This window comes from Tinamus guttatus, unplaced genomic scaffold (assembly GCF_059628265.1).
Source record: "Tinamus guttatus ecotype Peru unplaced genomic scaffold, ASM5962826v1 Tinamus_guttatus_pri_ptg001548l, whole genome shotgun sequence".
NCBI lineage: Eukaryota > Metazoa > Chordata > Aves > Tinamiformes > Tinamidae > Tinamus > Tinamus guttatus.
Genome location: NW_028290082.1, coordinates 53370 through 70016, shown reverse-complemented (window position 1 = coordinate 70016; position 16647 = coordinate 53370). Strand labels below are relative to the sequence as shown.

Below are 16647 nucleotides of genomic sequence, written 5' to 3'. Positions count from 1 at the left end.
TGGGGATTTTTAAGAAACTGAGCATCTCTGGGTCATATGCCAGCTCTGAGCCTTGTTTCAACCTAAATATTATTATTCCTGGAGACACCACACTTTGCAAAAGCTCAGCACAAGGATCCCCCAGCTGTGCATTTTTATATGGATGCCTTAACATTTGTTTTGAGAACTCTCCGGTTCCAACAGCAAACATAAAGATCAGTGTGACCTCCCCTTATCACACAGCCTTTCCTGTGTGGAATTCGCTGCGATCCGTACCCTGGTGAGCGTTGCATCATTTCTGTTTATTCATGACCTCTGGCACTCCGCAATCTTATCTGCCTGCAGCCGGCTGCAACGCAGAAGATGTGCGGCAGCACGGCCAGCTCTGGCAACCCTCAAACACTGGAACGGGACAGTTAAGAGGAGAGGTCAGTGAATGATTAACAAAGCAGATCCGGGGACACCGAGCGCTGCGAGGACCTGCGTGCACTCACCAATCACTATGAGGGTGTAGTTCACGTTGGCGCTGCCGAAGCCGTTGGTGGCTTTGCAGATGTACGTTCCCGCGTCTTCGCTTTCCACCTCCTTGATTTTCAGCCCTTGCTGAAGGATTCGGAACCGGGTCCAGCCGCTGTGGATGGTCCGCCCATCCTTCATCCACATGGTGAGAGGCGGCGGGTCGCCTTCCACCGGGCACAGGAGTTTGATGGTCCTGCCCAGCCTCACGGACTGCCGGTGGATCACTTTATCGGCAACCCTCGGGGGGCCTAGGAAAGAACAGGAAAGGGAAGGGTTGTTATTGCTTTTCTTAGTAGGATGGCGCTGATTTAAAGGCCAATTATGATTCAGGCCAATCTTACATTAACTGTTATACAGAGATACCGTAAAAGGACTAAAATCACTTACAAGCAAGGCTAAAACTGGAAGTGATTACAGAGGGATACATCAAAAGAGGTATGAGTCCATGCAAGACCTGAAGCTGCAGTGTTGGCCTTGTTAGCAGCTCACACTAACCAGCAGCTCGAACTCAGTAAGGAAGTCCAACTCCAGTTCTGTCTTCCTTTTCCAAAATACCTCATTTTCCTAAAGCACCCGATACCCAAACTGCAGGGTTGTAGCTGGTGAAACAACTGTGGTTGTTTTAAAATTAACACCAATTCTGAAGGCAAAATTAAGAGCAGCACTGGTACTTAAAACAAAACACTCCCCCTCCATCCCCTAAAGAAAAAAACATATAATCATTTCATGTTATGTGTACAGCAATTCCTTTAATAATCACCAGATGGGAAGGATACAGCATAGTCTGACATTGGTTAACATCGAAGACATTGAAGAAGAGGATATTTTTATACCTTGCCTTGGCAATTCTGCTGGTTTAACCTAATGGACAAACATTTGCACATTGTAGAAGGTCATGGTTTCATGCAAAACAAAGTGTCCCTGGAATTCCACAGAGAGAACACACTGTGTGCCGGATGGTGACAGTACATATGTGGACAGACCAACACTCAAGAAGTAATAAGGACTGCAAGAGTGGGAGCGGTGCCTTAGCTAATTCCTCCTGGAGCTTCTTCCCAAAGCTTCAAAGTGCTGAAGCACAGTGTACTTTTTTTTCCCTGCATATTTTCTGCCTTTTCATCAGTCTATTGCACAAGTTCCCCACCAAAACTGCAATAGCAATGTTCTTCCCAGAATACACTATTAATGGGTATGATATTAAGTGCCCCACTCTTGCATAAGGACCAAACTTGCTGAGTTGCATCCAAACCCCACAAGAAGTCTGTGGGATTTGAAATTGCTTCTTCATATGATATTTCTGTTCCTAGTGTTATAGAGGATAGGACCCACAGGGGATAAGCTATGAAGATCATATTTGCACTTCCTTGTGACTAATTCCTATTATTTCGATATTTGCCTGAATATTCCCCAATATGACTCAGACAGTACGTCCAGTCCAGCTCATGAATGACCACGGCGCTGCTGTCTCCATTACTCATGTCAAATAGCATTGATGAGTTTCACATTTGCTGCTGAACAGAAATGTTTCTCATGCTGAGAAAAGAGTCAGCAACTAGCACGGAAATCACGAACTTCTTTAACTAAGAGCCTGGTTAAACCAATGAGTTTAGTTCAGACTGACTGGCTTTGACTCAGATTATGACAAACTGCTGACATCCCAAAGGAGGGTTTTTTTTTATTCTGAAAAAGTCAGTCCTAGACAAAGATAAGGCATCCTGGCTCATCTTCTGCAGACACTGTCAGGAGAGGGAGTCTCAGAGGCAACAGTGCTTTCCCTTGTTCCGGCAAAACACCATGAGAAATGTCTGCCTAGGCAGCACTATCTATGTCCCACAGTCCACACTACTGATGTTCTCCACCTTGGAAGATCTCCAGTCAGCTCTGTGCATGGAAATATTTGGCCAATAATCCCAAGATGCTCCGAACATTGATCTGATGCAAGCCCCATTCTTGTCTTTTTTAAAGAGAAGATGCACTCGCCCAAAGGGATTGTGTGTGTAGGCTTTCAAGCAGAATTCACTTGACACCAAGTGAAGATCCAGCCCCAAATTCTGCTACTTTTACTTGCTTGGCACAGAGCCTTACTCAGACAAGTGCAGAGTCTTGCTGAAATGCTAGGTCAGCCCTTGTAGAGGTCCCTTCTGACTTGCAGCCCTACCAAACCAAGCCGAACTTTGAGATTAGTTTCATTGAGATCTATCTGAGAGCCAGGATACTCCTCCGTAGATATCAAAAACAGACCTATAATTAGTGCCGGGGAAAAAGTGCTTGGTGCAGGGTGAGCAGGCACAGTGGAGAGCGAGCACCCTCCTCCCGAGCTGGAAACCCTGCTGCAGCTCCTTCAGACCCCTTTTCCTTCCGACATTCAGGTTGACTCCTGACAAATTTTTAGACCTGGAGGAGTCAGATAGTTTCCCAGTCACGTCATGTGCCTCGCTGGGGCAGGCAGCACAAGCGGCTCTCCCGATGGCACTGGAGTTGCCTCTGGATGTGTCACATGGTTGGGTCAGCAATCAGCTTGGTCCTCCTAAATGCCATTTTCCTTTGATTGACCTTTCATTCTGAGGAATTGTTGGACCGCTCTCTGTCACAGGATCTACGCGCAGACCTTTTTGGCATGTAGAAAAGGGAGCGTTTCCCCGAGCCTTTCTGCTTGAAAAGACAAATGCCAGCGGGGCCCTTCGCAGCCCCTGACCCAGCACTAGTCCTTTTCTAAGGACTTTAGCACCTTTGTCAGGATGAAGAATAAAAAATTCCCCACTGCTTTTCTTTCCCTACTGTATATGTTGTTGGATAGAGCTGCACGTACCCCTCAGCACAGTGCAGGGCACAGCAGCTAAACCTTGCTTCTCTTCATGGGGTGCTCTAAATATTCCCAAAATATTCCCATTTTACTACCTATCATCTTTATATTAATAACTGCCCGCATAAGCAGTCCTTGCTCTCTGGAATCAGTCCCCTGCATACACCAGGGGCTTCCAAGGCCCTCGCAAGCCGATGAGAACTGGACCTGCTGAGAGTGCTTATGGCAGAACCGAATGCTGATAACACCATGGATCTCTGCATCTTCCTCTAACGTGCAGGGTCTCCTGGTTTTGATTTCACTGCATACTGCCTGAAACCCTGCCTTGGGATGGCAGCAGTGATGGCTGAACACTTTGCAAGTCGAGATGTGTGCGGGCACATCTCATTCCTCCGTGCTGACCATATTTTTGGGGACCAAAGCCACTCACAAGCCTCTTAGACACGTCCATCCACACACCTCCCCCCTCCGGTGCGTTCCCCTTTTTCTTGCCTAGCCTTTTGCCCCGTGCGGGATGGCACAAGATCCTCCCTCCTCCACACTCTTCCTCTCCTCCCGAGGCGAGGGTCCCTCGGTGGCTCCGGCCGCGGGGCACAGCTGCGCACGCCGGCGCAGGAGCCCAGTCCGGCGCTCGGCCCGTGGCCTCAGCCGCAGGATCCATTTCTCCAGCTGCTCCGGGTGACAAAGTCTCGGGAAAGCACCTGCTGCTTCACCTACAGCTGCGGGCGAGGTGCGAATGGGCCGAACCCTGGGTGCTGCTGCCGTCCCACTGTTCGTTGTCCCCAGATTCATCAACACAGAGTTTTTACTGTGGATAACTACCATCTTCCTGGCTTGATCCTGCTATCGTTACTATTGGAGGGACCCCAAAAACTACCCTGAGGTCCAAGGCTGCAGGCCGGGTCCTCTAACAAGAGCAGGAGAGTGGTGCTTTTGGAACCAGGGTGGAAATCCCTAGGGAGGGATCCCTCTTCCACACACCCCTTCATTTCTTTGCCTGGAGAACCTGCAAGCAGAGATGGTGCCAGGGACAGCAAGTGACCTTGCAGGGCCAGCATCAGGGTGCGGGATAAGTGGCTGAGATCCAGGGAGATATTCCATCAAAACTGTCAATACAGATTTTCACACAGTTTTATAGATGAAGCTAGAAAATTGTTGCTTTTTGCTTTTTGCTCCCATTCTTGTAGTCTCCTAAATCCCAGTCGCCAGATCTGGGGTGAGAAACACCCTTCAACCCACATGGGGTTGGGACCACAGGGCCGCTGGCTCACCGGCCTGGAGGCCACAAACGATGGTCACGATAAATGAAGCCCCCCCAGTTCCCCAAAGCAACAAGGGCTGGTGATCTCCTCCAGCTCCTCTCATCCTCAGCCCAATGATTTAAGTCACTTCTTAATATTCCGGCCCTGGGTGGGGTGGGACAGCCGTGTCTAACGGGACTCGGGAAGAAGGGAAGGGAATGCGGCTGCCTCCCCCCACACCCGCTTGTTATTCTTTCTCCAAATACAAACTAAATATAACTTTGCCCCGTAACATTCAAATCATTTTAGTTGCTAGAAGGGATCATGCCTGGAGTTCCAAGGGCCCGGCTGCAATCAGGCTTAAAATATAATTTAAACAAGCCGGACCCTACATTTTCCATCGGCTTTTTTTTCCTGCTCGACGTTTCCCCATCGTCAAATATATATAAATACACACAGAGAGAAACCAACGGACATGGTGAGAGGCCAAGCTTTCTGCTCAAGATCATCTAAGACCAGTCAAACATTAACAAGGAAATGCCGTGATCACCTCATTTGTTTTAAATATTTCTACTCCTCTACATGCAGACAAGTGTGCAGATTTATTTGCCTTGTTTATGAAGACAAGCAACTGGAATGTCCATTCTGCTCCATTATATAAAAGACAGATCCTACACCTGTCTTAGGGAACAGCTGGGCAATTTTCAATTTATATCCTGCGATACTGCTTTCCACTACCCTATACCATGGAAAAGCTCTGCTTGGGGCTCTGTTGCTGATGCTGCTTTGCAAATAATCCTTCCCTTTGCCCCCCCTCCCCAGGACCTGGAGGCCACTGGTGGTTGCCCCTTCCTTGGCGATGGCAGCAAAACCCGACAAAGCCACTTTGCTTTAATAAGTGGCTATTTCCAGGAAGCCGCGACAACAGTTTCTGGAAGCGTATTTAAGACACAGCAGCAGAGCAGGCTGGAGCTTCCTGTCCACATTTCTCACAGTCAAAACCACGCACACATGTCATTATATTTTCCTGGACTGCACTGCAAAGTTCATGCACTCGCTCAACTCATACACGCAGTAAACATGATTTATGGCGCTGCGCGAAAACCCTCTAGATATATGGTGTTTTGATAGAGACCCGAAGCTAGCACTATAATTTAGTAACACCTAGCAGTGAAAGCTAAATGATTTCCCACTCCACATTCCTAACTTTCCGTGAACCCCTTTTACTGCTAACCTGGGGAGGAGATACTGCTTCGACAATTGTTTGGCCGTAGCCTTGTTATTCCTCGAGCTAAACCACGCGCTTGCTTCAAGCTTCACATATGGTGAACACACCAGCACTGACCCATGTCCTGTGAGACCATTTGCCATGATACAGTTCAAAGTGAACTTTATTAACACATTAAACATAATTACAAAGAGGAAATTCCAAGGAAGGTCAAGCAGCCTGGACAGTTTTTTGGAATGGAAAGTAATTTATAATATCCACATACTGTATTGTAAAGTTTATAAAGAAGTTAAATAAGTTTTAAGAGCCCCATGGGTTATGTATATTTTATTATTTAATACCAAGCGCATTCACTTTCCATGAAGATAAGATTTCTTTTGAAGTGCTGTGTTAGCAAATTAGCAAAGCCATTTGCCATGAAGCACCCAAACAACCCATCAACACATGCAAAGAATTGACATCACTGACTATGGCACTCACACACCACACATGTCCATGTCCAGGAGGAGATAGAGCAAACCCCAGACACATTTCCTTACTGCAGCGACACAAAGGAGTGAGATGATGGCCTTCAATCAAAACACTTGCTCAATGTGAGCACAATCTCGCAGGCCAACGCGAGGAAGCTTCATGTAGTTCTTTGCTTTTATGCTTTCCATCACTGAAAAGCCTGATCTTCCAACACCCTTAGTACAAGGGTGGGCCATGCTCAAGCTGGCTTTTATCAGTTCCCCCACACTGTAGATTTAACATGGAAGGCTGGAAACAGCCTTCTGAAAGCCATGTTTTACACCTGCTTCCTTGTTGGTTGACTTTGGGAATCACCAAACAGCTCTGCTGGACAGACAATTCCTGTGAGCAACAGAATGAAGTTGAGTCCTCTCCACCAGCCCCAACATGAAAACCTCATTTCTTACACTCTCTGCACATCTTCAGCACCATTATTTGTATTGTCATTGAAGGCCTTGCTATGTTGGGGTTTGGACAAACACCTACCCCAAATCAATTCTCTCACCAAATAATTTACTATGGAACCACAGCAAGAGCTTTAACAGACATGAGTAGATGTTCCTCAAAGGCTGATGTTGGCTCTTTGCTCAGCAGGGAACCATTACATGGAGAAGAGAGTTGATAACAACACTTTTCTTGACCAAGATAACAAGACAAATGCTTTGCCCATGCATACAGTTGGAATGCAAACCTATTGGAATAGGTTTGAAGTTTGAAGGACTGGTGTATTCAACAGCTTCTCGTAATTTCAAAACAAGACAGGCTGCTTTTCGGGAAGGTATGCATTAGCCAAATAAAATAGGAGTCAGGGTAGGGGCAACTGGGCCAAACGCTTTGGCATGTGACAGAAAGAGATCAGATTAGATGAGCTAATGGGTCTTTCTTGGCTTGGCAACCGGACAAAACCCATGGACCAAAACAGTGCTTATCAAAAACAGCCAAAAGATTAGAGGAAAAAAAAACTAACAGCATCTCTGCCCGGCAAAGAGAACACTCGAAAGACTTTTAGAGAGGAAGACAAAAACACCACAAGTATTTGCACCAGCCCCCATGGATGGCCAGGCTCAGCTTTGGGACAATTTGCAAGAGCAACTTTTTGGCTGGGGCTACACAGCTGAGCCCAGCAAAGCGATGGAGAAAACAGCTTTGCAGATTCATTTTATGGCAAGTGAAGTGACATATTTTCTCTTTCTTTCCTACCCCCGTGGTAGGAGCTGCCTTCCCAGCAAAATGGCTATTTACTGATAGCACAAGAAGTGCTTGCCATATTTTTACATGAGTAATAACTGGCCCCGTGGGTGAAGACTGCCAGTAAATTTTCTACTCTGGAAGTTCCAAAAATAAGAAAAAGTGGAATATTCGGGAACATATTGCATTTAACTAAGTGCCCTCCATACACATTTCACTGCGATTTAATAAAACGGTTATTGTATGTTAAACAATTGGCACTTGGTTATTGCACAGATTTATTACTGTTCAACAACAGTAGATGAGATACATATCTCTTACGTGTTTTTTAAATCATTTGAGCATATGCTTTCAATAATCGGTTGGTATTTATTTAACATGAAATTACCATCTTATTAAATTAAATGTGCATGGGTGACATTCAATTTTGAGTGTTGCTGACTATTTTTTCAGCAGCAAAAAATAGTAACTTTATCCCTTAGGTCTTGAGGTAGCAAACACAGAGGAGAGTTAGGATTATTTCCAACAACTTTTGAAGAAACTTCTTATTCTAGAATGTTTCACTTCTAGTATGGAAGAAAAAGGTATTATTTATTGTTTCTAAAGTGCTGCCAGTGAGCTCAGCATGGTCCAAGAGAGAAGACTAAAATTTTCACTCAGAGGCTAAAAATACATTGACAAGGAGCTCCAGGTATAGCAGATGACCAGAAAGCTTTCTTTAGAGGAGAGATCAATACATTTACCGTTTTCCTTCCTCTTCAGGAAGGCAAACTGACCTGAATGATAGTCTATTTAATTTGCTTTTCCTAAAAAATATCATCTCAAGGTTCCAAAATCAAAGGCTTTTTAGGCCCCCTGTTCCAGGCAGGACAAAGTACCTGACCCTGGAAGAAGGCTGGAAACCCAGGTGAAGCAGGAGGATCCAGGATGCCCTCAGGAATCCTGCCTACGCACTCCAGCATGCACCCACCGAGCTCATCACCGAGCCCCCGCGTCCCCACCATGAGTCACCGTGGTACCACGTCTGCCAACCCGAGGGGTTTGTTGCTTCATGTCGATCCTAACGCAGGCGATCCAGGCCTGAGTTAGTGGCTGGATTAATCTACCCCAAATTCAAGATAACTCGTGCTCTGCCCTTCCAACTGCTTCCCTAGCCCAGCAGATTTCCCGGACAAATCTCCCACCAGCTCCAAGACCTGGAGCAAAACAAACCAGACACTCTGCAAATCTCAGTTTAATTCACTTCTTTTGTAGCAAAATTCCCCTGTGAGCCAGGGGTTGCAATCATATCCCCAGATCCGCTTCAAAGGCTTCAAAGGAAGACAGGGACTCCAAGTCTTTACCATACCCTGCTCCTGGCTCCCTGTGGTTCAACCCAGCCTGGACGTGGCACAAGGTTTAGTAAGTAATTAGCCATTTCCCTTATAGACAGGAGTTTGTGCTGAGCCATACAGCAGGAATAAGTGTCACTGCTTATGCCTGCAGGGAAACAGAAGCCATGAGGGTTGACTCTGTGCTGGTTGACTCCATATTCAGGAACAACGGGAGAGGAGATCTGGGAAGAGGTGCTTGCCCTTCCTGATAGCCCTGGGTGGCGAGTCCCTTGCAGTGCCCATCACGGGCTCCGCCTGCATTTTTATCCATATCATGCATTGCTTTTCCAGTAAAGGTGCTTCCGATATCCAGTCCTGTGTGTGAGTTTTCCTCAAAATCTCCTCTTTAAGGGAAGAAGCTGGAGAAGACTTGATGCTTCCATCCAGCGCTGGTCCCCACTGGCCTTTCCCTATGCCTGAGGTGGAAAAGGTGCAGTTAGGGCCGTAAGGACTCGCACCAAGCAGCCTTGAGCAATCAGCATCTCGAAGCGGAGACACTGCCAAAATATCCCCAGGCCTTTTGCTGCTGGGCTCCCTACATGGAGCGGCGGCTCGTCCGTTTGCTGGGCCCCCGTCAGAAGGGGCTGCTAAGTTTGGTTACCGCAAAAACGCAGGAACAACTGTTTGTTGGTGACCACAAGGAGATAAACACCACGGTATTTCGGAACTGAAGATATTTTCGGAGGCTGCTCTAAAACAGAAGGCACTTCTATCTGGGCCGCTGCGGAGCAGGCTTGCTAGCGAGTCTTTGCAGGAAGGGTTCTCTATTAGGAAATGGCATTTTTGTCAAGAACTGAGATTTGTCAAGATTTCTGTTTCCAGCTTCCTGGTTTACACTTTGAGACATCTTTTGCTTCTAGATTTTTCTTCAACAATTAGCTTGTTAATTAAATGCAGGAGAGCAAAAAAGTCAGTATCTTGAAATTGCATGGGTTAAACAATGGTTATTTTGGGTTTTTTTTTTTTTTTTTTGATGGATTGTTGTGTCACAAAAACATGACATCAGTTTTGATTCAGGTCAGGAATAAATTAAAATACTGAAAAATTTCACACAATCAAAAACTAGAAAAAAAACATAGCTTGTCTTGCTCCAAAAGAAGAAATGCAAACCAAAGTTGAGCATCTGACTCTTCCAGAGACAGCAGCATTTTGAAAATCTCCCTGCAACTCAGTCATACTTTACCCAAACCTCCTGTCCATGCTAGACTTTATGGAAATGCTCAGAGCAATGTCACCCTTACCCAATTAAACCCCCAGAAGGGGTTGCCTTATGTGAGCCTCCGCCAGAGTTTTAGTTTGGATGGGGATGTGCTTTTAAGGCTTTCTATCATATTCAGGCTCAAGCTCATCAGAACAAACTCCCCAAATGCATGTACTGCGAACACCATCTCCTCACCACTAAATATTTCTCTTTAAAGGACTGCTGCTGCAGTGCCACTCTACTAGCTGCTGCAGACATGCTGTACATCTCTTTCAGGAGGGGAGAATACTTAAACATAAATGAAAATAAAGCATTTGCATAGGTCCATTCGGTGAAGACAAACATCGAAACTCAACAGATGCTGCATCTACAGCATCAAAAAAAAAAAAAAACCTATCAATATATTCTTACAGTGTTTCCATCTGGTTCCCTGCTCCCCAGGTGCTGCAGCACATGCTACTGAAGCACAACAGCGGCAGGGAACGGGACTCGGTAACACATGAAGCCTTCATATCTCAAGTCTATTTTTCCATGCAGCGATGCCCACTCAATTCCCAATTCTGGTTGCAAAAGCTTGGGCTATGTCCACCAGAGATGAGAAGACACCAGCACGTAGCAGTGGCTAAATTCCATCCAGGTGCAAATATTACAGATAAAGGTGCAAAATACAAAACTGGTGAATTCCCCATGCTGCCAATATTGAGGATGAAATTTGTCATGTGTGCACACGAATGCAAAGCACCTGCTGGAGGTTTCTCGTCGTCTCTGTTTTCAGCATTCAAGTGACTGGAGCTTGGTCTTGAGGCCAGCTCAGCAAAAGCACATGTTGCATGACTGAGATTAAACCTCAAGGTCAAAACAAGGCAGACACGAGCCCCCTGCCTACCTGCGGCCAGAAAAATCAGCGCTTTCCTAATCGGCTGCTAATCCCCTAATCTTTATTGCATGTAAACGTCTGAGAATGGTTAATCTCCGATCTGGTTACGGTGAAATCCACTGGGAAGCCTCATTGATAAAAGGTGGAAATGTGCAAAATCAATTTGCAGTATCAGTGCTGCCACCGCTCAAGGAGCTGCCATAAAACACAGACGAATGAAAGGACTCTCAAAAAAGGTGTTTCTTGAGCAACGGCTTTACTGCTTGACAAAGGGCAACACTGCCTGGCAAAGGGGGCAAATGCACTTTGCATCTCTCGCTCTGCAAGGATGTGGAAGTGCAGGAGAAGCAACTCCCTGGCATTTCAGCCCATGCCTGCAGGTAATCTCTATTAAATAACAAATTTCGGCTCTTGCCTCTGTTTCTTCTGGCCTCAGGTGGCTGTTCAGTGCATTTGGCTTTCAGTTTTACCTTGCTAAGAAACGGCAGGTATGTGCAGGGCTGAGCAAGAGCTCTGAATTTTGGTGCGGAGCTCACCGGAGCTTTGGACTGCATCTCTGCCCTGCCCGGGCCCTGCGAAAGAAGGACGCGTCTGACTGCTTGGAAAGCTGAAGGCCCCAAAACACCAGTTCCTTGGCCGACCAGAGGACTTCCAAGACCACCATCCTCTTGGCACACCAGTTTCACCAACTTCATTGAGCTACGGCCCCAAAAGGCAGTTATTCCTCCTTTCTGCCATCCTCTTCAACCTCCCAACAGATCTTCTCAACCAGGAACTGAACTGCTCAGAAGGTGCCAGATCCCCTTGCAACCCTGTCGCCGTCAACAGCAGGTGATGACAGGAGCAGATTCACCTGGGGCACAGGGGTGAGCAAGGGGGATCGAAGCTTCCCCCAGGAACGGCCTGGGACCCGCGGTCAGTCTGCACAGTGCATGTTAGTTATGAAAACACTGGTAAATTGATAACACTTATAAAAACAAAATATCTTGGCAAGATCTCACTCTCGGATCATTTTTCTGCAGCGAGGGGAAGGGGAAGCCAAAGCCTCCTTCACGAAAGCCACCAAAAGACAGGGAAAAACACTAAGCAAAATGCAAGGAGAGCCCAACCTAACTCATGGGTTATATCCATGGAGAGGATCCCGAGTGCCCATTACTTTGTTTGTGAAGTCCAGTGATACTGGGTGCATGTTGCTGGTTTCTGCAGGCATCAGCTGAAAGGAGCATCTCCTGTTTATTTGAACAGGAAAGGAAAGCTGTGACCTTCGTGATTGTGGGGAATCACTAAATGCTCTAAAAACAGGAAGCAACGAAATGAAAGCCAGTCTACCACAACTCGCAGGATGCTGCAGCCAGGCTCCTGGCTTGCGGGCGCCTGACCCGGCGGGCTGAGCACGCATGGTCAGTAACATGAGGGTTTCCCATACAGGGCTCCTATGGGATCCACTTAAGCACTTTTAAGTCCTGCCCTGACGAAAGCTGTGGGATCTAATAGCTTCAGGATCTGCAAGGGCTTGGGCTCCATATATCGTCTCCGTATAGGAGATGATGAGCAGGTGTCGCTCTGAGGGAACCTGGTGTGGCACCATCAGCAGGGATGCTCCTATCTCCAGATGTTCGGCATTATGGCACTGGGGAAAGAGGGATGCTGGGGTCAGTCAGAACAAGTTGCAGCTCTCGCAGCACCTACAGCCCGCAGGGGACTTCAGGAGCCACGTTGTGCCATTGATAACAGTTTTACAAGAGCTCTGCTCCCAACTGCCCTGGAATCAAAGGTCTGTTTACTTGGCCTTTGCTCGCTGGGCTGCAGGGGAGCGCAGGGGAGATCAAAGTGGAGACTTTGCCGAACACGTCCAAGTACACAAGTGGCAGATCTGTTTATGTTGGATTCCCCGCACCGAGCGTGCTGCTGCCTGTCAACACTTCGGGCTCATTTTCAGTAACATTAGGTGGGGAGAGAAATATTCAGGAGAGCCTCACAGGTTTCGGTCTGGAGGAAGCAAAAGCAAATTCAAGACAGGGAGCTCCGCTTTTCACTGGGCTGCGGAGGTCAGACATGAACTCTTTGCAGGAGAAAAAACAAATCAAAACAGACCTACAGAGTGTTACACTCCTAAATACAGCTATAGGCTGTACAATGAGCTACAAGAGACAATGACTTTGGTATTATCTAGGTCCCTCTTGCTTTAGTTTTAGCACCCAATAGGACTAAAGTAGACAGTTTGGGAGGTCCGGCCCCCTTACAAATGGGGGACACTCCAGGGACCTCATGTCCAGGGAGACACCCAAAGTCACCAGCAGCAACGCGCATCCTCCTGCAGCCTCCACTGCTGCCTCTCTCAACGTCTCCATGATTCACAGAATCATCATTTATGGTTGGAAAAGACCTTCAAGACCAACAAGGCCAACCACAAACCCATCACCACCATGCCCACTAAACCATGTCCCTAAGTGCCTTATCTACACATTTCTTGAACACTGCCATTGCTCCTTCTCAAAGAAAGGTGGCTGCGGATGGGCTATGAAAGGCTTGAAAGCCATGAGAAGGGATGGAGATGGACCTCCCTCCCCCAAAATGTCCCCATGCAGATCCCATCTCCTTAGGAAACCTGGCTGAAGAATAACTGGACATGGAGAGGAAGGAGAGGAGCCAGCAGTTATCTAGCTCTGAAAACAGGGCTCTTCTTTGGAAGATTTCTGCAAAAATGTTTATGGCAAAAATTTGTTTCTGCTTCTAGAAGTTGACTTGCTCTCGAACAGTAAGTAGATGAACAAGACATTGCATACACCCTAATTCAACTCATGCTTAATATGGAGGGGAATTCACGCGCCCAGGGTGCTCAAAAATTCGCCCAAAAAGCCTTGCAAGGGAAGAGCGGGGGCAGCGCAGCCCATGTCGCTCCTCCTCACTCGGCTGCCGTGGGTTAAATCCTCTTCCATGCTCCTAAAGCATCGCCCTCCTCTGGGTTTGGGCATCCATTCCTCTGTTCGCCCTTGCAGACAGTTATTGTCCCCTCAGGTGTCACTTAGCCAAGCTATACATATATTTACAAGCAGCTCGTTTAATCTTCCCCCATAAATCAGGCGCTGCAGTTGTCTGATCAGATCACTCCGGCTGCCTCTCGCCGGCCGCCCTGACATCCCGCAGATGTCGGGCTGTCAGCTTCGGCTTGGAGCTCTTCATCTTCTTCCCCGCCACCACCGCCTGCTCCCGTTGCTGCGGATGCCACATCTCCTCATGGCTCTTTCCTGACGCAACAGCATCCTGCCTCCTTGGTGCTCATTTCTCCAGGTTTCTCTCTGGCCACTTCTTCACATCCCTTTGCCCCTCGCATCCATCACCTGCTTCTTCTCATTGCCTTTGAGGCCCCTCTTGACTTCTCTCTGCTCCGTGACTGTCCTCAGGGTGGGCAAAAAGTGGGGTTGGATCCACCTCAGACAGCCCAAGGCACAGCAGCACCGTGGGTTCATTGCACCAACCGCAGGGACAGCGTTACAAGCTGCACCACAACAGCAATTGCACTAAAACAAACTTATTTTCACACATGGCTGCAGTCGAGCTAAGCACAGCCCTGGCACCCCCAGAAGCCTCATGTTGCTCCTTTGCTGCTCAATATAATTTTCCAGGCTTCTGTAACCTGATTTGTTAGGAAGGCCTCAGGGCTGTGAAGCTTTTCTTCTGCCATCCAGCAGTGAAGGAATGATTTGTCACGGAGCGAGGCGGGCTGCAGGGCAGGAAGAGCCCAGGCACGACATGGGAGCTGCGCAAACCCTCCCGCGCCGAGCAGCAACCCAGCGAGCATCTCTGCCATCCCGCTCACCACCCGCGAGCCAGGCCAAAGGACAACCGAGACCCCACCATTTTTCTAAAAAACCACCTTGGGAAGAGAAAACTTCAGTTTCTTAAGAATATGAAAGAATGAGTTGAGCCAGGTAATGAGTTTTCAGCACCCTAGATGCCCTGAGATAGCTTTCTGAGTACACCGCTATGTGATATACGTTAATGCCTTATATAATAAAGATAAGCATGGAGCATGCTGGAAAAGAGCATCCTGTGCAGTAGACACCAGTAGACATCAGAAGATGTTCATAAGCAGCTACCATACATTGAAACCATGCCACACACTGAAACCATCATTTGTGGCTCAGAAATTATTCTTGTAGCCATGGAGAGATACATGGAGAGAGGAGAAGTCTCACGATAGAGAGCTGGAAGAAAAGCCAGCTCTTATTTCTGTAGGACTCCAGAAATATTTTTCAGTCCCACCAAACCTTTGTTAGCTTTAAAGTCATTCCAAACTTTCTTCGGTTATGTCAGTGATATAAAAGTCCAAACTTTCCCAAGCATTCCTGGAAAGACACTTCCTGTTTTGGTGAGAGAAAGAGGGTATTTTAAAATAAAAATTAATCTGACAATGCTCAGGGTGACTCAAGCCTGTCACAAAACCAGAAGTGCTTTTGCAGATGGAAGCCGTTACCTGACTTGTTTTCATTTTCCCCCGCTTAACATCCACACAAGCCAGATGAAGGAGCTGCTAGCAAAACCCAGTCACTATTTCCAAAGCCATACATAGAAACAGAGTGGCAGGAATAGAAAGCTATGGAGGATCAAGGGCTACAAAGCCCCAAACATCTGCCTTGCCACAGAAAGTGTGGGGTTTCTGTTCCTTCTCCTCCTTCCATGCCCACAATGGGGCTGCCACGAAGATCCATCACTGCTGCAAATCTGGCAAGCCCTGTAAGTGCTGGCAACGCTCAACTCCCACTTATTTATAGGGGCATCAAAGATGCCCAGTATTTTTTTTTTCTTTTTTCTTTTTTTTAAGGAAACTCTACATTTGTGAGCTCCTATCTCACTCTACCAGTGGTTTTCCTCCAGCAAACCGCTCTCATGTCCCTGTTCATCCATGCCAGGTACCTTCTCCATTTAGGTTCACGAAGCAAAGCAAAGCAGGGCAACACTAGCTGGTGATACAACAGTGTGTTCCCAGCGCAGCCTGTACATCTTCCTACCATTATTTTAACATCCAGAGGTGGAGGAAAAACTTTGCCCATTCCCACCTTCCTCCCCCCTCCGCCAGACAAATACGGCATTCAGTGCGTCTGCATTTGAATTTTCATTGGAGCGGCTCCAGCAACCAGAGGGAGCTGCCCGAAGCCAAGGCTCCGCTTCCTTCAATACACCTCCTTCATTCGCACTCCCCCGCTTTTGTGCCGCTTTGGTAATCTCAATCTGCGGTCAGGGACAGGATAAAATTTCAGCTATTTCCCCCCTTCTACTGCAGGGAACAGGGCCTGCTCTTAAATCAAGAATCCCTGCACCCCAAACCTCTGGTTACGTACTTAGTTATAGGCAAGTTTTTTAATGCATTATAGGCCTTTTTTTTTTCCTCTTTTCCTTTTTTCCCCCCTTATTTTTAAGATAGAGCTCTGAAAGCCACAGAAGCAAAGCGAGTTCTCAGGAATATCCAAGGTATTGAAGGGAGACTGTGGGATGCAGGAGAGCACTTGGGGTGGCTCCGCAGTGCTTTTCTGGCCTAATCTGCAGAAATTGATGGCAGTACCAGTCCTCCCCTCAAAAATTTCCTCCCTTACCCTCTAGCATGAAAGAAATATTCTTAAATTTTCAGGAAGCCCTAGGAGCAGGGAGCACCTGGAAGGCAAGCAAAGTCCCCATGACCTCCTCCTTTTTGTGAAGCTCTAACATATATTCTACCAATATTTACATA

At 47.2% G+C, this 16647-nt stretch overlaps 1 protein-coding gene across 1 annotated transcript in view; it reads right to left on the bottom strand.

The window, feature by feature from the left end:
* Positions 1 to 473: 473 nt before the first annotated feature.
* The window catches only part of LOC148590252 (fibroblast growth factor receptor-like 1), a gene marked incomplete at its 3' end in the record, with an annotated part of 60834 nt that continues 44660 nt past the window's right edge, over positions 474 to 16647 (bottom strand). The window contains exon 3 of the mRNA XM_088539264.1: positions 474 to 746. Within this exon, the coding sequence (XP_088395390.1) occupies positions 474 to 746 (273 nt within the window). The remainder of the gene's footprint in view (positions 747 to 16647) is intronic.